This window comes from Camelus dromedarius, chromosome 19 (genome assembly GCF_036321535.1).
Source record: "Camelus dromedarius isolate mCamDro1 chromosome 19, mCamDro1.pat, whole genome shotgun sequence".
Taxonomy (NCBI): Eukaryota; Metazoa; Chordata; class Mammalia; order Artiodactyla; family Camelidae; genus Camelus; species Camelus dromedarius.
Genome location: NC_087454.1, coordinates 34,647,421 through 34,667,624, shown reverse-complemented (window position 1 = coordinate 34,667,624; position 20,204 = coordinate 34,647,421). Strand labels below are relative to the sequence as shown.

The following is a 20,204-nucleotide window of genomic DNA, read 5'->3' as shown; positions in this document are numbered from 1 at the left end:
AAACGGTGCCTGGCACAGGGTGGTACTCAGTAAATATTTGCTGAGTGAGCCCCTGGAACCTTACTTTGTTCTTACTTGAGAAACTTGATGCTCTATCACATACACAACGGATGTAAAGTGAAGCCCCAGAGATATATACAAACTGAATGCTCATTGGCCAATCCCTGGAGGTGGGTGGAGCTTTCAACTGGAAAGGAAAGGGTTATAAGCCTTGACTTAATCCCCCGCACAGCACCGGGAGACCAGAGCCAGGAAGAGATAAGGTTAGTGGTCATGTTCTTTATACTCTCTTCTTGGACTTGGTTGGATAGTTAGATTTGTGGCCAAATTTGTAACTTGTAGTCAGCAATTGTTTTAACTTCATGGTTTAATTTAATGCCTATTATTTCTAAACTTGCCTCTATCAAATAAATGAAACAGATATTTTTTCTTCGGTGTAGATACATAAACGAAAACAAGATAGCAAATGTTCATCTAGACAAGGCCTTTGAAGACTTTCATTGCCAGTGCATGGGATACATATAATATCAGAGCAAAACCATGTATGTTCTACATTCAAATTCTACATATGTTATGTAAAATTACATAACATATTGCTTAGTAGAATTTAAGCATTTATTAATTTTGAGCCATTACATTTTTTTCTTCTTCGGCCAAATCTCACATTACTGTACACAGTTGAAAAGAACGCCAGCACCACCCGTTCTGTGCCGGGTGCCTAATGAGTAAACTCAGCCTCCTGCATCTAGATAATCTACTCCACGTGTGCTTGGAAGATTCAGTCCAAATGATCTGACCCAAGTGGTCTTCCTCTGGGGTCCTGCGTCCCTGGGGTATGGTGCCATTTGGAAAAGCAGGAGTCTCTCAGTCAAGCCCTGACACAGACTTTTCCAGAGCCCATCCCGCACTTTAAACAGCAGTGGGCCACGTGGTAGCTCACTGTGTTTATTCTCCAAGCAGCCTGGGATGAAAGTCATCTTCTCGGGCAGCTCTATGTTTCATTTAAGTAAGTATGTAAGCCGTAAGCAACATGAATCTATCCATTAAGACCCTAATGGAAAGGAAATTTCGTTTCTGAAATTGAAATAGGGAGCTCTCCGGAGAAGATGCTTAGAGCTACCTCCCCAAACATCCTATTGCAGAAGCAACCCCACCCCCTTCCCACCCAGGAATATGGTTCATTCAGCTGTTTGTGTGTTTAAAATGCCACAGAAACACCTGAGCTCTTTTTCAGAGGGGCTAGTTCCTCATAGGAGACTTTCCCTTTGATAGCACGTCAAATCCAGCTAATTAATACTTCAAGTCCCACCAAACAAGTATTTTGCTAATATGTCATATGATAGAAAAATAGAAGATTCAGAGTCAATTAAAAATGGGCTATAACTTTAAAGCGACCATGAAAGCTTTAGTTGTGCTCTTAATATTGCTCGTCTTCCAATTTCATGGTATTTTTCTTTCTCTTTATGTCTTACTTCACTTAGGATGCCAATCTCCAGGTCCATTCATGTAGTATTTTCAAATTAAGGTATGCACATTGTTTTTTAGACATAATGCTATTGCACATTTAATAGACTACAGTAGCGTGTGGCATAACTTTTATGTGCACTGAGAAACCCCCCAAATGTGTGTGACTCACTTTATCGTGACATTCACTTTATTGTCATGGTCTGGAACCGAACCCAGCATTTCTCTGAGGTCTGCCTGGGTACCAGTGAATCTCCTGGGGCTCTTGTGAAAAATGCAGACTGATTCAGGAGATCTGGCCCCGGGACTGAGATTCTGCATTTCTTACAATTTCCCAAGTAGATCTGATGCCCCTCGTCCCAAATCGCACTTCTAGAGAACACCTTCCACTCCTCTAAGAAGCATCGTTGCTTCTTTTTGCACATGTGAATGCTGCTGCAGTCTGGAGATATAGATGTGTCTGTGCATATGTGTGTGTGCATGTGTGATGTGCGCCGTTTTTTGTCCTTAACTCTGTTCAGCAATTTCCACTCCTCGCATCTCCACCTCCTTACTAAGCAAATGAATTCAGAACTATGAAGAAACTGTGGCTCAGTGAGGTCAAAAAAACTTGCTCAAGTGAAAGGGAGAGCTGAAATCTTAACCGAGGTCTTTGTTTTCATTGGTACTCGGGGCAGAACTGAGATTGTGTTCTTCCACATTTTCTAAAAGATTTAGGGCGTGTTTGTTACCCAAGGACCACAACCCGACTGTTCCAAGGTCGTCATGCCATTATGGCTGCTTTCTGCCCACCTCCGTTGGGCACCTGGGGCTCTGGTGGGGGTGTGCACACCCCTGCTCATCCCAGGGGATGCTGTGCATAGGTGACGTTCGCCAGTCGTGGGAGGTGGGGCTCAATTTCCAATATCAAAAGACCCATGCAGTAGGGGGAGCCTGCTTGGAGAACCAGGTGTGTTTAATTCATACACACCTGTCGGTCAAAGTCGGTACACAAAGCGAGTTGAAAAGATGAGCATGAGTTTATACTCAGTTTGACCCCCTGGGGCTGTGGGTCTTCCAGCAACCGTGCTCTCAGAGTGTTTGCACTTTGGGTGATATTCAGAAGGAGCGCCTCACTTGTTCTTCACTTCACTTCCCACGGGTGGAATGAATATTTCCATTGCACCTGCTCTTTTAAGCTTTGACAGTGTACTTTTTTTTTAAATGATGAAAATTGGGTTTACTTTTTGAAACATAAACTTCTGCATTACCAATCTGTGGTTTATCCTATTTGTTGAAATTCATTAGAGGTCCAGGAAAAAGGATTAAAGGACTTGGTTTAGACCCTTAATCTGTAATGCCGTGGGGCAGGGTGGGGTGAGGCTCAAAAACCCAAACACATTTATATATACCTGTTCTGTAAGGCTCTGCTTATATCCTGCAATATGATACTGCAGTTTTATTAAACACTTATTTCATGCCGACTTACCTCTTGGCAGTCTGGATGTTTCCATCAATAGGTATTCGTTTTGTAAGGGTTTTGATGGCAGGAACTACATCTTATTTATCTTTGTCTGCCTGGAGTGTCCAACCCAGTACTATAGCCAGAGAGGGAGCTCAGTTAACATCTGATGTTGAAAGAAAGAGAGAAGGATCGAACAGGGAAATCTTAACAAATTAAGAAACAAGTGTCTCTGGAGGTCATCATTCTAAGCGGAGTAAGCCAGAAAGAGAAAGAAAAATACCACATGATATCACAGATGGGGAGAGTTACACCCACTTATGATTTCCGTTGGAAGATCCACCAGAACGCGGGTACCCTGCCTGGCACGGAGTAGGCTGGAGATGAACAGAATCAGAGCCACGCCTGAGCCCTCAGTTTCCTCAGCCTTCATAACCTGGACAAGCCGGAGTGGCTGTTATCCACATCCAGGAGGTTACACCCCACCTCTTCTTCTCACTCAGCAACCCTCCTCTCCCCCCACGGAAGAGACGACCTTCCACTGCTGGCTCTTGTTCATTTGTCTGCTGCTCCAGGGTCCCCACTCATTTTTTCGGACACCTCCGAGGACTCATAGCTCCACATCCCTTTGAATGTCGATTTCACCATGGCAACAAGAAGCTTGCCTCATTCTTAGTAAGTTTAGGATGGCATTTTGATGCCAATCTTTTCATCTGAGAGAGTTCACTACCATTGGCGCCACCCACAGCCATTGGTAGCTCACTTTTTATATATTTTTTAAATTGATTTAAAAAATATGTTTATTGAAGTACAGTTGATTTACAATGTTGTGTTAGTTTCAGGTGTATAGCAAGGCGATTCAGTTATACATCTATATATAAATCTATTATTTTTCAGACTCTTCTCCATGATAGGTTATTATAAGATGTTGAATATAGTGCCTGTGTTATATAGTAGACACTTGTTGGTCGTCTGGTCGCTTACTCTTTATTATTGTGTTATTTAATTATTTTAGCAAGGAGGGGGGTGTAATTAGGTTTATTTATTTTTAGAGGAGGTACTGGGGATTAAACCCAGGACCTCATGCATGCTAAGCATGCATTCTACCATGTGAGCTCTGCCCTCCCACCTTCATAGCTCACTCTTGACTGGATCTCTGGTACCAATATATTGTCTGGAGCCTCCAAGCCATGACCTCGGTGGCCATGTGAGGTACCGTTCTCCCATGGGCAATCCAGGGCTGAGAGTTTTCATCTTTCTGGGTTTCAAATCACTAAGAGAATAGCCAGACAGAAGAAAGACTATTCAGCCTACATTTTAAGTGCCCACTGCTCAGAAACAGCTTTCTGGAGGCTACCAGAGATGGATCTTATTTGGAGCCACGGTTTCTAGACCAAAAGATAACTTGTAGCTTTGGCTAGATTTGGGGAGCAGAACAGAATCACTATGAGAAGGGATTGAGCAGGATTTCCTTTGTCCCATTGGATTTATTTCAAACAGAATTTGGGTGGATTAAATGTTTCAGGGAGACAGAATGACAGCAGTTAACCCCAGACCAGCCCCAGCCAAACCTGCAGCCTCATGCCCATTTCTCCAGAGCAGGTGGAGAGGGGTCAAGTATACTCAGAGAGCGGAGAGATGACACTTCCCAAGTGGAGGGCTGCTATTTGACTTCACCAGTATTGCTTGAGTTTTGTCTGAAGGCAGCAAAATACTTAGAGATTTGGATGTCCTCCGAGTGAGGGCTGGAATCATTTGTCAGTCACCCAGCTTCTTTTGCCTGCTGCCTCCTGGCACCTGGTCCATCTGAAATGTGACTCCCAGGGCTGGAACCCACTGTGTGCGTGTGTCCCGCTGTGCCTTTGGCATGTTGGTGAATTCCTATACCCTCCTCCTTTTGACTTCTATGCATGTGAGGGGCTGCTTCTGTTTGATCCTTAACCAATTTACAAGGGTCATGCCAGGAGATCAGAGAATTTAGGAGTTATCTTGCTGGAGAGAAGTTGAGAAGAGACAGTCTCCGTCTTTCTCTTCTCATATTTCCTCCACGCTCACTTAATTGTAGGGTTCATTTTGAGGTCTGTGAGTAGTCAGTTGCCGGACCTAAACATAGTTCTTCACATCAGAGAATTACAGTATCTTTTGAATCACTGTGTCTCCCAAGACAATAAAGCGGTGGGTTTTCACGAAGCTCCTGAAATTGTCAACATGCAATAGCTAAAAGGCAATTTAAAAGGAATGAATCTTGACAGCAACCGAACACAGGCAGTGCCTGGTGGGGGCAAGGCCACAGCAAGAAAGCAATCAAACTTCTCCAAGAGTGAAACTGAAAATCCAGTGCAGAGAAGAGAGCAGTTGTGCGGGGAATGGCTTCAAAACGCCTGCAAGACTTTGGGAATCGGAGTGACGTTGTCATCCTATGATTGCGGGTATTAACTGTTACATTTCTCATCATAAACTGAGCTACTGGTATTCTGGTTTTTGACCTTCTTGTGAGTTTTGTTAGCATGGGCAGCACCCTCAGGTGGAATCCAGGCTGGGGCAGGATATGTGGCAGTTTGGGGCTTCCCGGGCAGAGGACCACAGTAAGTGCTGAGGGCGGCTTCCCCATCCGTGTGCTCACCCTGACGCGTCCTGAAAGCCTCTAAGCTCCTGTGCACTGCGCCAGCAGCTGGCATCGTTGCTGTCTCCCTGAAGCATGCAATATTGCATCCAGAGTCAGAGAGGCGGATGGAAGAAAAGGAGACCCAGCCATCCTCTACGCTGGTGTAGAGCTTTAGTTTATTCAGAGCACTCAATCTCTGTGTTCTCCAATTCGATCGTCTCTATATCCCTGGGAGATAAGCAGGGGTCACTAACGCAACAGCCACTGTGGCTTTTACAACAACGAGATGGAAGTGTCATTGGGAACACCACCTTATGACTATATTCTGCTGGGAAAGACGGCAGGTCACCTGGTGTGATTCTTCCCAGTTACAGAGGAGCACATGCAGGCAGATGGACGTAGAGTGAACTGGGCCTAAAGTGATCCAGCTCCTTGGTGGCCAGGTACAGGCTAAATCCTGGTTCTGTCTCGGTCTGCCTCTGTGCTTGTCCCAGCACTCAGGAGAGTCTTGTGACAGATAAGAAAGAGTCCCCAGTTTCCACGGAACATTTCAGTTCCAACCGGCTCACCTCCCTCCTACTGTTAGAAGATTTCTTTTGCACAGTCATTCATGACACCATCACATTAACCCCTGATTCCTTCCTTAAGAGACCAGAAGCAGAATACAGATGGTTTCATATGTACAGGTTGTTCTTTCTGTTCTCTTCAATTGTGTGATAGAGCATATATACAGGAGAGTGTAAAGACATTTCTGTACATTTCGAAGACTAGTTATAAAGGCTAATTACTTATTCTGTTTCCGAAATAGAACATTATCAAATAAAACATCATCAGCATCCCGGAACCCTACCATCTCCCCCACAATCACAACCCCCATCCTCCTCATTAGAGGTACCCACCATCCTGCGTCTGTGATCATTATTTTCTCACTTTTCTTCATAGTTTTACCTCCTATGGATGAGTCCCTAAACAACAGTTTCATTTCGCCTGCTTTGGAATTTTTATTTATTATTTTCTTGGGGGGGGTAATTAGATATTTGTTTATTGTATGGTGGTACTGGAGATTGAACCTAGGACCCTGTGCATGCTAAGCGTGCGCTCTACCACTGAGCTATACCCTCCCCCTGGAATTGTTACCATACAGCGTGTGTTAGTCTATTCTTTAAACACATTTAACCTCTTTTGCCCTTCAGAAAGCCCAAGCCAGGAGTCATAGCAGCCAAACCCAAGCTCTGCTACTTCTGTGGCCGGTGCAGAATGGAGTCGATCCACTGGTTGCTGGCTGCAGCTGGCGTGGAGGTTGGTTCCCGACTGGGAGAGGGAAGGAGGATAACCTGGGTGAGGCTGAAGTGGTCCTCTTCCCCCATCAGAACTCAGGATGATGCCTTCAAGCTCTATCCACTCTTTCCCTTCCCAGCTGTCTTCCTTCCTAAGTGAAGGAGGGATCACAGCCCTTGTTTAAGCCAGGGTGGGACGGAGAAGCTTAGGGAAGTGTTCTGGAAGCTTTGTGAGGCTGGAAAGATCTTGGTGGATGACGAGACAGAGGAGAGAAAGAGGAGACCTGCATCTGAATCATTCTCTCCATTGGAACCAGCTGATGCCCTGGGCTCTTTCCAGCTCTGTGCTGGCAAATCAGTCATGTTTTACCTGCAGCTGCCCACCGGAACCTTGGCCCCAGCTGCACCCTGGCCCCTCCTTGGCCCTCCTCTGAAAGGCCAGCCCCATCGGATCTTTCCTTAACTCTGAATTTCCTCTCACTGACTTTTCCATAGATTTTTGCACGTGCTTCACAAGTATTTTGTTTCATGCAGGTGAAGACTTCCTTGGCCCTATTTGAATGACATCTCCTCTAGAACATGGGCTCAGGACTGTCTTTATTTCACTTTGTTTTGCTCACTTTATTTCACTCCCATCTCAAGGATTGTGGGACAAAAAAGTCACTCTTTCTCACAAAAGCTTTAGAAACTCCATCCATCAATGATGACACCCCACCTGTGTCAATGATCTTTGGGTCCCTTTCACTGAGGATGTGAGCATCAAAGAGAAACTGAATCTGACCTGATATGGAGGGAGAATAACACAGAAGAGAGAGAAGGAAGAGGGGAAAGGGAAGAAGAGAAATCACAGGGGAGGATGGAGGAAAGGAGAAGGCAGAGCTAAGATGAAGAAAAGGAAAAATATGAATGGGGGACTGGGAGTGTCCTTTAAGGAGGCAACACCCCCAAAGAGGTGCCAGTCCCACATTAGTCTAAGCTAATCTACACACACACTGTCAGAATTTTCAGCAATATGGTAGTTGGCAGCTTTGTAGTTCCTTTTAAAATTTTCATCCTGGAAGCCATTGAGAATTTTAAACTGTGGGCATTTCTTTTCTTTCCTTCTCTCTTTCTCTCTTTCTCTCTTTCTTTCTTTCTCTTTCTTTCTTTTCTTCTTTCTTCTTTCTTTCTCTCTCTAGAACCTTAAAGTTATAACAATGTCTCTTTCCTTTATCTAGTTTGAAGAAGAATTTCTTGAAACAAGAGAGCAATATGAGAAGTTGCAGAAGGGTAAGCCTAGATTTATTCAATGTTATCTTCCTGGAAAAAGAACTATGTTTTTAGGAAATATTCATTTCAACACGAAGCTCTAAGATGACAACTGTGTGAGCAGGGACGCGGTGTGATTGCTAATGCTGACAGCTCACTGTGTCCCTGTTCCAGAGCTAACTGTATCATCATCATTGCCTCCTCAGCCTTCATACAAGCTTATCAAGGAGGCTACGACTCTGACATCAACTAGATACGATAGCACAGGCTGACCCAGTGCCAATTGACTCAATACTCCCCATCTCACCAGAGAATCCTTTAAGAATTCTTCACGATGCTCCAGTGGGTTGGAGGAGAAGGAGCAAATGGGAGGGTGAATTAGACCTAAGATACTCTCTGGTTCTCATGGTTCACACTCACTTTTCCTTAGTGGATTTAACAGATTGACAGATACCTTAGTGGTTTTAACAGATTGACAGAAACCATCAAACAAATCTCACTTTTTCCATGAAGCAAACGGTAGGCATTTCCTCAACAACTGGGGTCTTGAACTCATCACTTGGGCTGAAAACTAAAATGACCCAACAAAACTAGAAGTGGATCCTCTTGTGGGCTTACCACAATGGTGGAGGGGGCGTATCTTAACCTCTCTTTGCTCAAACCGCAGATGGACATCTGCTTTTCGGCCAAGTACCTCTGGTTGAAATTGATGGAATGGTGCTGACGCAGACGAGGGCCATTCTCAGCTACCTCGCTGCCAAGTACAACTTGCGCGGGAAGGACCTGAAGGAGGCAGTCAGGTACCAGAGTAGTCATGCCTATACTTGACTCTCAGCCAAGCTCTGTGGTCGTGCATCAACTATGACCCAGCTCAGGTGCAGCCTTTCAGCCTGCATGGAGAGGAGGAGGCAAGGGAATGAGCGAGATGCTCTGGCCACTCAGACATGTCATGTGCATACTCTGAGCACCTGCTCCAGGTCTCCCCTCTACTCGTCCCAGCGGTCTGCATCCAACATTCTCGTATTCTCTCCCCACTCCTAACAAAGTATGTTCTCATAAAATGACCTAATAAACTATTCTGCATGAAGGTGGAAATGACTGACTCAGCAAACATATTGAGCATGGTATCAATGATCTCGTCCCGCAAATAATGCTGTATAATGTATCACCTCGAAACCCAGGGACTTAAAACAAGAAGGATTTGTTATTGCTCACCAGTCTGTGGTCCATGGTGTCTGCGTGTCAGTACACCTGGGCCAGGCTCGATGTATGTTGGCTGGACTCACTCCCATGTCTGTGGTCAGCCAAGAGTCAGCCAGGAGACTCTGGCTGGGGTGTTGGCTGGGCGCCAAGTTTTATCACAAATACTGAAGGGTGGGGATTTGTGGCCATTTTTTTCCTACATGTGTAACCATAGCAGCTGCTCTGTGCTCTGCACTGTGCTAGGCGTGGCTGGGGATGACCTGGGTTATTTCTCCCAGGAATAGTTTTGTTTCACAGGAGATGAGTAAACTTAAGCCAAAACAAAGATTTCCAACTCTTAAGATTGTATCTGGATCTGGAGTCGGTGGAGACTTTTCAGTGGGCCCTGAAATCTCATTGTTACTGACCAGGGTTCTTGGTCTCCTTCATCAATCTAGAAATTATAAGAGGCCGGAAACTCAGGCAAGGCTTTATTGGGACTTGTGCTGCAGCAGGAGAGAGCAAAAACTAGTAACAGTTTCCCTTGCTAGTTCCCTGAGAGGGGTGGGGTGGTAATTTGGTCATTTAAATGGGCGGGGGCTGGGGCAGGGGTCCAGGGGAGGGGCTGGAGGGGCTGGAGGGGCGGCGAGGTGGTCCTTGTGCAGGGGTCATGACCAGTCCCCTGCTTTTGCTCCTGACACCTCAGAAATGGCAGTTGGGTTTTTGGTCTTTTTGTATCTTGTTGTTCATGATTAGCTCCAACTACGCATGTGATATAGTTATTTTTAGTTCTTAATAGGTTTTTTTGTTTTTGGTTTTGGTTTTTGGTTTTTGGTTTTTTTGGTATTCTGTTGCTCCCTCATGGTACAAGCATTGCAGCCCAGGGTCCCAGGTCCCAGGTGCAGTCTGTTTCATCATTCCCATCATCGTGGACACTACGGGATGCCTGATATACATCGAACACATGGTAGAAGAAAAGGCAAAGTCTATCATACAGAAAAGAGTGCGCGCATAACACGGGAATGAGCAAAGTCCGTACCAAGAGGCACCCAACCCCAGCTTTCCCATAGCCCCAACTTAATACGGACTTAATCACTATAACCTGCAGCCCCACGTTTCAAACACAATGTCAAACACAGTGTATGACTAGAATCGTTTTTATAATAACGTAAACAAGTACTATTATGCAAAAGCAGTCTGTTTCTCATTGTTTTGATGCAGGTTTTTAGTTTTTTTTAAATCTCTAAGGTTTTTTTTTCAAGATGTGTGTCCTAAACTGTATATAGCATCGTTAATTTTTTTTTTCCAGGTTAGACATAAAGTCTAAGTGACTACAGCAAGTAGGCTGGGAGACAATCTAACAAGGTAGAAAAATTATTTGTGATTCCGATAGAACAATGGAAGCCAATTATTCTTATATATGTTAAAACAATATAGCCGGGAGGGTATAGCTCAGTGGCAGAGTGCCTGCTTAGCATGCACAAGGTCCTGGGTTCAATCCCCAGTACCTCCATTAAAAAATAAGTAAGTAAATAATAAACCTAACTACCTCTCCCCTAAAAAGAAAAAACATTTTTAAAAAGAAGATAAAGAAGATCATCAACCCCAAATTGTTGGGCAATTAGCACATAGAAAGGGGGTACAAAGGCTCACACTCCTTAATGGGTTTGAATGCTAGTTGTAAAAATATCTAGCATACCATGACTGCGCCAATAGGTAGTAAAGAATAGATCATAAATAACCTAATTTGTTTTTTTAAATATTCTTTTTTAAAAGTGTTTGTCAATGAAAGGGAAGTTTTAAAGAGAAGGAAATAGAGCTGTAAATCTTTCTCAGTTGTCAGGTCAAGGGAAGACCCGCTAGATCATATACCTACCTTCTCTTAAGTAAGTGGAAAGGTCTGGTACTAATAGTTTTGCACTTTTGGTAAACCTCATTCAGTTTGGTTTTTAAAACCGTAATAATCTAAGTATGTGTTTATGGGCAATTTCAACTTAGAAGCACATTCCTATCTTCAATAAGCGTTTCCAGAGAGCCTCCTATACTGTGGTCATGTGGCTGGCTCTGGTTCCAGAAATCACTCCTGAGCATGATTAGAGGAGGGGGAATCAGAAGTCCTCTGCCCCAGTATCTGGTTGCACCAAAAAAAGGGGCAGATTGGGAAAGCCCACACTCAGAAGTTCCCCTCCGAGTGAGTCTCCGGTGTGTTGCCAGGATCGACATGTACGCAGACGGCACCTTGGACCTCATGATGATGATCGCGCAGGCTGTGTTCAAACCCCCCGAGGAAAAAGAGGAGGACCTTGCTTTAGTCGTCCAGAAAGCGAAAACTCGGTACTTCCCCGTCTTTGAAAAGGTAGGCTGCTGCGACCCAGTTTGGCGGAGGCGGGTGTGGCACAGGGCGAGGGGTCGGTGACAGCTGCGTGCTCAGATCCTGAGGGGGGAGGGGACAGGGCGGGGCTGGCATCTATGAGGGTCCCCCACATCCCAGCCCCCCGGGGTCCCCTCACCCGCACCCCCAGCCCAGGAGGCAGTCAGGGAGGGGCGGACGAGTACTGGGAGGGAGATCAGGGCACAGCCCCAGTTCCACTTCCCAGGATGCCGGGATCCAGAATTTGGGCATTTTACACTGCTCATAAGAATAAAGAATGAATATCTGAAAAGACAGAAGCTCTGTTAGAGCTCCTGCTGCATTTGGACCAAAACTTTAATAAGGATTCCAGAACAAATGACATGTATAATTAGGGAACCTCCGACAAAACATAAATGGAATAAACCAAGTGCAGTAAAAGGATCCAGCATTTCTCCTCTGATTTTTAAATAAGCCATCAGTCCAAGGCATCACCATCTTGAATTCACTGCATCAGATGTTTTTTTAAGTTTAATATTGGAGGCAAATCAAACTTCAGTCAAAAGATAAAGTCTCTTTAACTTACAACTTTTCTGAAGTCATTTCTGAGTGGATACTAAGCTGCAAATCTACTTCTCTGATTCACATAGGTAACCAAACCACTTTTGCCGAATCAAAGCATGTTATTTACTTCAACTCAATGACTTAAATTCTATATTGTAAAATCACGTAAATTCAAGTTTTTTTCACTCAGGTTAAACTTAATTTCTGAAATAAGGTGAGTTTTAAAACTTATAAGAAGTAAATGCTCATTATTTTAAAAAATTGGACAATACAGAATCACTACCACCCTCACTACCAAAGATAAATGTCAGTTACTTTTGTGTTTTTCCTTCCAGTCTTTTCATTGTAAACAAGTTTTATTTCTTTTCAGATTTTGCATAACTGTAATTATACTCAAGATCATATCACATGTTGTTCTATTATTTAAAATATTTTTCAAAAGCAGGAGCTACTATTCAGCACTAACAAATGTGAATACTTTCATTTTCTTGCTTAAGAACTTTTTCTTTCTCCTCAAAACAAATCTGTTCAGATAACTGAGGTCTCCTTTGGACTGTACCCAAATGTTACGTCCCTTCCTTTCTTCTTCTCTAGAGGCAATCACTGTCAGGAATTTGGTATAAATTCTTCTTGTCCATTTTGAAAAACAGAGCCTTGGCTTTGGGATGTTTAAAAAACTTTTACACAAATGGATCTTAAAATATTTCTAAGTACACAATAACATAGTAGAAGCTTGTCTCCAACTTCCTTCTTTCAATCGACTCTGTTTTTGAGTCATATAGATGAATGCTTTGTCATTGCTAATATATTTGAATTTACTTCTTTCATTCTGTTTTGTTTTTTCTTTGCAAATACAAAGCTTTTCTTTCCCTCCCCACCCCCTGCCTTTTCTGTGTCCTGTTAGATTGATCAGGTTTTCTTTATTCTCAATTTTTCTTCTAATGGTTTGGAAGATGAACATGCCATTCTTAAATTATTACTTACTATCCTCCTCTCAGTTAGACAAGGCTTTACTTTCCCTCCAAACCTCTCCCTTCTTCCTCTTTTTATGTTTTTGTTGAGTCATATTTTAGATCCAACTTGATTTTAAACTCCCTCCAATTTTTTTTTTTTTTCTAACAGTCAGTACTTACGTGGATTAATGACATGTTTAGCTGATTTTGGTCACCAGTTCTCCCTGTAATTTATGCCTTTCTTCTGGGGACATTTTCCTTCCACGTGAGGAACATTTTTTGAGAGTTCCCAGAAGGGTCCGTCAGCAGTCAGCTCTTCCAGTCTTTGTCAGAAAATAACTTCATTTTATCTTCACTCTTAAATAATTATTTAGATGGTTATAGAGTCCTAGATTAATACTTATTTTCTCTTAACGCCTTGAAGATATTACCGCAGTGTCTTCTGGCCTTGGTTTTTTGCTATTTCAGAGTCTGTTATCATTAGCATGGTTATCTTTCCTTTGATGGCACTATATTTATCATTTTTAGATTCCATCTTTATCTAATATACGTTCAGTGCTCTGTGTTTACTTCTGGATTTGTTTTTATTTATCTGTGTGTTGTTTCTTTTCAGTCTGAAGAGTCTCCCTTTTTTTAAACAAAATCCTGGAAAATTCTCCACCAAATAACACTCGAAGATGGCTTCTTCCTTATTCTCTCTATTTTGTCCTTTTGGGGCCCAATTAGATATATGTTGATGCTTCATTCTGTCTTCCATGTCTCTTAACGTCTCTTTCATAGTTCCAGTCTCTCTGTCTCTGTGGGTTTCCTCAGATCGATATGCCAAATTACTGATTTTTTCCAACTTCTCCATGGACTTTTTTATATCAACGTGTATATATTTTACTTCAAAAAATTTATTTTTATCTTTTTCAAATCCATATGTCCTTTTTTTCTACATGCCTTTTTTTTTTTCATTAACTCTTTGAACATGTTGGACATTCTTAACTCCTTAAAGAGTTCAGTTTCTTTTTTTGGCTCTGTGGCTCAAATTTTTCTTTTTCATGAGTCTGTTGCCTCTGTCTCTTGGAAGCGTTGTCTCCTGTACAAATTATGTGCTGTATAATTTGTAGCTGCAAGCTTGTCTTTGGCAGAAATCACATTCTATATATTTAACATACTTGATATAGCCCATCAACTGTTTTCATCTTTGCCTTGGCTGGGATATTCTAGAATTCACTGATTCTAGACTTTTTTTCATCCATATGACCATTCATTTTGATTCTTGTATGTATCACAAGAAGAGATGTGGTACCTAAACTTACCCTTATTCCTTATTTATGGAAGAAACCTATATTTTGTACATCTGCTACTCAAAGCTGCACCTGAGAAATTTTTATATTCATTTTTCACTGGATGGCGTAAAGGCTGAGGTTTGGACTTCTGGTATCCCATTGGTGCCTCATTTCTACCTGTTGTCTAGTAGCTAGATTCCAGCTAATCATGACCTTTGTGTCTCTCTGTGATGGTGGGTACAGTCTTACTGAACCAGCTCTAGTTTTATAACTGGGAGCTCTGTTCCAGCACTTCAACTCCAGGTGTCTTGAAAATCACTGACCAATTCCCGAAAAGATTGTGCCAATTTACAGCAATGTGTAAGAGTCTTAGCTTCATCTTACCCTTGCCAGCATTCATGGAGATTATCAAGAAAAAGGTTTCTTTAGTAAATTTGATCTGTACAAAAAAGCCCATGCTTTTGTAAGTGTTTAGCCAGGCAAAATAGTCTTTAATTTTATTTGATATTCTTTGTTATTCTTCTTTCTGCAGATTCTGAAAGACCATGGAGAGGATTTTCTAGTTGGCAACACATTCAGCTGGGCAGACATACAGCTGTTGGAAGCTATTTTAATGGTGGAAGAACTCAATGCTTCTGTTCTTTCTGACTTCCCTCTGCTAAAGGTAGTTTATTAACATCCACGCAAAGCTCAAGAAAAAAGACATAAAGACTGAAACAAAATGTGCCTTCAGGTTACTCTTGAAAGTTAAGAAGACTGTTCCAAAAATCATTGCTTTATTCATTTTGGTGCTTGTCTCCTGCTCACATGATATGGTCGTTAGGAAATAAAACCTTATGAAGGGAGAAAGAATAGATTATTTGATTTTTGTCTTAAACATTTAATGCTTTCCACCTTTTGTAGTGCTTTGAGTTTTTTTCCTGATTAAGCAAGGCTGACGAGTCTGTTTCTGTTGTTTTCCATCCCAGCTGACCAAACTACTCTGCCTCTGTCAGTCCCCCTCATGCCAGGGACCCCCAGGAAGCCCCTCAATTGCTCAGAGCCTCTGCTGGAAAGGCACTGCCTCTCCCCTGCTACCCTGCCCGTCTTCTGACCTCTTTCTCTCTGAATCTTGCCGCTGCCAGACCTTCCCTGGCCTCTGTTCTAATTCCTTACAGACATTTCATCTAATAGGTGACCAGAGGTTTTTGTAGTTCAAGACTAGCATTTTTTTAATGATCACAAAAGATACACGTAAGATATTTATATAAACCAAAAGAAGAAAAGAAAAGAAAAAAGACCTATAATCTTACCAGCCAAATGTTACTGCATTAGATTTCCTGTCCTCTTTGACATTTCCCCACAAATGGCATCATCCTAAATATTGCTGTGGTCTGCTTTTAACATTTTAAAAAATTATCAAAAATATCTTGACATGTCATCAGATATTCTTCTGTAATATCATTTTATTTTATTTTATTTTCATTAGGCAATAAAGTCACATCTTTTTGCAAGATCAGAGCTATACAAAAAGGGTGTAAATTGTGGAATCTCATTCCCACTACTGCCCTCCCACCTTCCCACCCCATCATCTCTTATTGGTTTCCTGTAAACCTTTCCAAGGCTCCTACTTATGCAGATCCAAGCAAATACAGATATGTATTTATTCCCTCCACTCCTGCTTTCTCGCACAAAACAGAAAATAGGGTATATTGTGTTCTACCCTGGGCTTTTTTTTTTCCAACTAAACAATGCAATGTATTGCAATCCCTGTCAACAGAGGAAACTTACTCTTTCCATTCATATTAATATGATTTTAAATTGCTGACTTATATTTCTTGCAGAGATGTACCATGACTTATATAACCAGTTTCATTTTCCTGGAAACATAGTTTATTTCTAATTTTTCATTGTGCTAGCATTCTTACAGTTATGTCTTTACTCACCCTTTCACTTATTCCCTTATAATAAATTCCCCAAACACTGAATTGATAGGTCAAAAAATATGAATTTCTAGACTTATTAATACGCATTGTTGCCTAGTTATGTCAATGATTTTTTCAATAAGAAAATTTCACTAATGCTAAACAGACCAGCAATTGCATCATCCTTCTGCAGAGCACCCAGCAAACACGTATGGCAGGATGAACTTGGATTCAACACCCTGGGCTTCACAAGCTGATAATCGAAGCTCCCCTCCCTCATGACAAAGTTTTGATTTTTCTTAAAGGTTGTGATGGCTCTTAAAGCCCTGATCTTACTGTTTCTCATTTCAGGCATTTAAAACAAGAATCAGCAACATGCCTACAATTAAGAAGTTCCTGCAGCCTGGGAGACAGAGGCAGCCGCCCCCAGATGGCCGTTACGTTGAAGTCGTCAGGAACGTCTTGCAGTTGTAAAGGCAGTTTGCAGTCTTAACGATGGCAAACTAATGAACCAATCACAGCGTCAGCACACGCCGCCAACTGAATCCAACTGTAGATTCTAGGGGTAAAGTGTAGGTTCTAAGAGTAAAGTGTTCCAAAAGAACAAAACTATATTGCCATCAAACAGCAAATGCCAATTAAATGCAGTCTAAAACCATTCTGATATGTGACACTTTTTAAGCTTGTCAAATGTGGATAAAGAAGCTGGTATATTGTGGGCAGTGCCCTCCAGAGGGCGCTGTTCTTGCTGTTTGCATCAAGATCGGGACCACGGAAGGAAGAGTGAGTGGATTGGAGGGGGCAGGATCGGGGATGCTGGGTACTTGGGATAGAGAAAAAGGGGCAAATGATAAAGACGTTGGCAGACACTAGTAAATCCTAAGAGGAAGCATGAGGGACAGAGAGCATCCAGGACACATCGTTTTGCAACCCCGAAAAAAACCTTGAGCAACCTTATTATAGACAACCCTCTTCCACTTACAGAGACACCAGGGACTAGGTTTTGTTTTGGTCAAACAATTTCAAGTAACACTGAGATTAGATATAACTGCTGAATATTTATACAAATGGACCCCAAAACTCTCTAGTCTTGATAATACATCCTGTACGGATGGGTTCCCAGGAAGTGAAATTTGGAGCTCAGCTCCACCTCAGGGCTCTGTTTGATGAGGGGTAGAGCGCTATTCAGGGTGCTGTTCTGAGCTTAGCTGTGGCTCCCGCTGGGGCGGGGGTGGGTGGTGGTGGTGGGGTCTCTGGTCTGGAGCAAGACCCCTGCCAGTGGCTTGGGGTACACAACTCTACCAGCTGGAAGCTGCTGCTGGGACATCCCGCCCGGGCTGCACACTGGATCAGATTCTGAGTGTGTCCAGGTAAGTGTCCTTACTTGTAAATGACTTAATGACTCATCATTATTGAGTTCTATTGTTATTCACGCCATTTCCTTAGGACCACCACGGGGCGTGGCCATTCCTCCACTACACCCTGCCCCATCCGTCCCTCCTGCCCCTCAGAGGGCGGGCCAATCAGCAGAGTTACTGAGAGCCCGGCGCCGCCCTCTCCGAGCCCAGCGGTGGGGTCGGGGATGCTAAGCTCCTGCTCGCCGCACAAAGCCCAACCTCAGGTCGCGTTTAGCGAACGCCCCATCTCATCCCCCACCTGACACAGCCACGGCCAATAGATGGTGGTTGAGAGAGGGAGGGGCGGCTTCTCAGAGGAAACCCCGCCCCCTCGTGTGGGATGGCTTTTCCCTCTGACTTCCACCAAAGGCATGAGTCTGACCTGATCGAGATGAAGTGAAAAAAGGAAAAAGAAATTATTTTTGATGATTCAGAACTACAGGCCAGTTTCTCTCTCTCTCTCTCTTTTTTTTTTTTTAATAATCGCATGTTCTTGGTAAATAATTAAAAGAATTTGAAAGTTTTACAGTGAAAGATAAAATCTTTTCCTCCTTAGATTGCTTTTAAAAACAACCGCTTCCTGGGTCCTGACCCCTTGCTCTGGGCTCCTCCTTTGAGAAGCAGAGCACCCCGTGGTTGAGTTCCCAGCGCTCCCAGCCAGTTTTGCCTTGTTCTAAGAGGTCTGAACACAAGCCCCAGAGCACACCCCGGAGGCACAGCCCCCCAGTGCCAGGGCAGGTTTCACTGCCCAATAATCCCATTAGATGCTACTTGCTGTCTCTATTGTAACCATCCTAAGCCCTTCATCCTTTCCTGTAGGGCTTTCTTTGGGGGTAACTCTGTGTGCCCCAGGAAGCAAGCTGCAGAGACCCCAGTAGCTCCCAACAGCATCCAAGGCCCCATTTCTCCTCCCCTGCCATCTTCTCTGTATACTGACTTTCTGAATAAAAGTCATTATTCCTTGCCCCAACACCTCGTCTCCAGATTTATTGGTCTGTCGTGGGGCGAGCAGGAGTCTGGACTCAGTAACAGGCAGACTCGTGTTGTGCTGTCCTGGGCCAGCGGGAATTACATCCTGCTTTTAGGGAAGGGACAAACTAGACCCAGGACAGGAGCCAAATTTGTCTAGCATCACAAGCTAATGAGCAACCGAGCCAGAACCTGGATCCAGAATTTGGGACCCGTGATCTTCTCAATGTATTTGTCAGTGGCCTGATGTTCATTTTGGGAGACAAGTGGCAGCTAGGGAATAGATCTTTCTTGGCAAACTTGAACCTGGTATTTCTATTCATAGCCTTCAGCAGACATTATCGTGCTGTGAGTTAGCATATTTTGCCTTTTTCCCTAAGCCCGTTCCCATCCAGTATCTATTGGGCCCTTCCCAAAATCTTGCAAGGGTGGACTTTTATTTTCCTTTCAGATTGTAACACTATTGGAACTTGAGGCTTTTTTTTTTTTTTTTCAGATAAAACTTTTTAAAGAAGTAAAACAAACATGCAGTCAAGGGAACAAATCTTATATTCACAGCTCAGTGTTTTTGTTGTTGTTTTTTGTTGTTTCTGTTTTTTGTTGTTGTTTTTTTTTTTACAAATGCCACATTGCTATTTTTGAAGCAGCATCACTGAGGTTTCATTTATTTATTAAAAAATGTTCAATTAGTTTCCTTATTCAGGATTATGCTGCCCCACCCCTGGCCCTGGGCAATCACTGATCTGCCTTCTGTCTATCTCGCTCCTGCAGAATAAAACTGGCTTGAACCCACAATGCCACGACAATGGCCCTGGGTCATCTTGCTACCTCCTCTTCCTGCAAGAAGATCCTGCAGAACTGCCCTGTGTCAGTCAATGAAATAAGACTTCACAGGAGACACCATCAGAGAGATGGTCAGGCTCCTGCAGGAGAAATCTCAGAAGCCCCTGAATCAGTTAAGGTACGATCTCAAGCAAATAGGATTTAATGCAAAAGTAAGCTGTAATTCAACTGGCAGTTTTCCCAAAAGGGCAGGAATCTGCAGGCTGTTCTAGAACTACTTGAACATGAATATTTTGGGGCTCCCTGACACAGAGCTTCCCCACCTGTGTGTCCTGCATGGGTTGCAGCTGGAGTCACGTGGTTTACTTATTTTGTGTTTGTATTTACAATTTCTTGTAATTTCTTACATTTCTTCTCTCTGTAGTTTGTACTTGAGACCTCATATTTAACTGTGGTAAAAGCTGTGTTCCTTTTAAAAGGAATTTCAAGTATCAGGTAATAGACGTGGCTTTATCAGTGATCAAGGGTCCTTCATGCTCTAACTACACCCCATAGAGATTAGAGATTGCTTTAGGCAAGGGTCATGAGAAAAAAAAAGTAACATTTACTGGGCATTCTCTATGGACAAGACTCTCTTCCAGGGGCTCTACATCCATTTTATGATTTAATTCTTTCAACAACCTTCCAAGAGATATATTGTTAGAGCAGGCAGATAGCTAGATCTGAGCAGAGAAAGGGCGACACAGACCAAATGGCAGGAATTGGGTAGAAAGGAGGGGCACAAGCCCAATGC

General features: G+C 43.0%; 1 protein-coding gene across 1 annotated transcript; it reads left to right on the top strand.

Annotated features, from left to right (window-relative positions):
- Positions 1–6,709: 6,709 nt before the first annotated feature.
- LOC105099547 (glutathione S-transferase A4) lies at positions 6,710–16,736 on the top strand. The gene is made up of 6 exons (XM_031435512.2): positions 6,710–6,809; positions 8,005–8,056; positions 8,703–8,835; positions 11,432–11,573; positions 14,891–15,022; positions 16,614–16,736. The coding sequence occupies exons 1-6, from the start codon at positions 6,768–6,770 to the stop codon at positions 16,734–16,736; spliced, it is 624 nt and encodes a 207-aa protein (XP_031291372.1). The 5' UTR covers positions 6,710–6,767.
- The last annotated feature ends 3,468 nt before the right edge of the window (positions 16,737–20,204 follow it).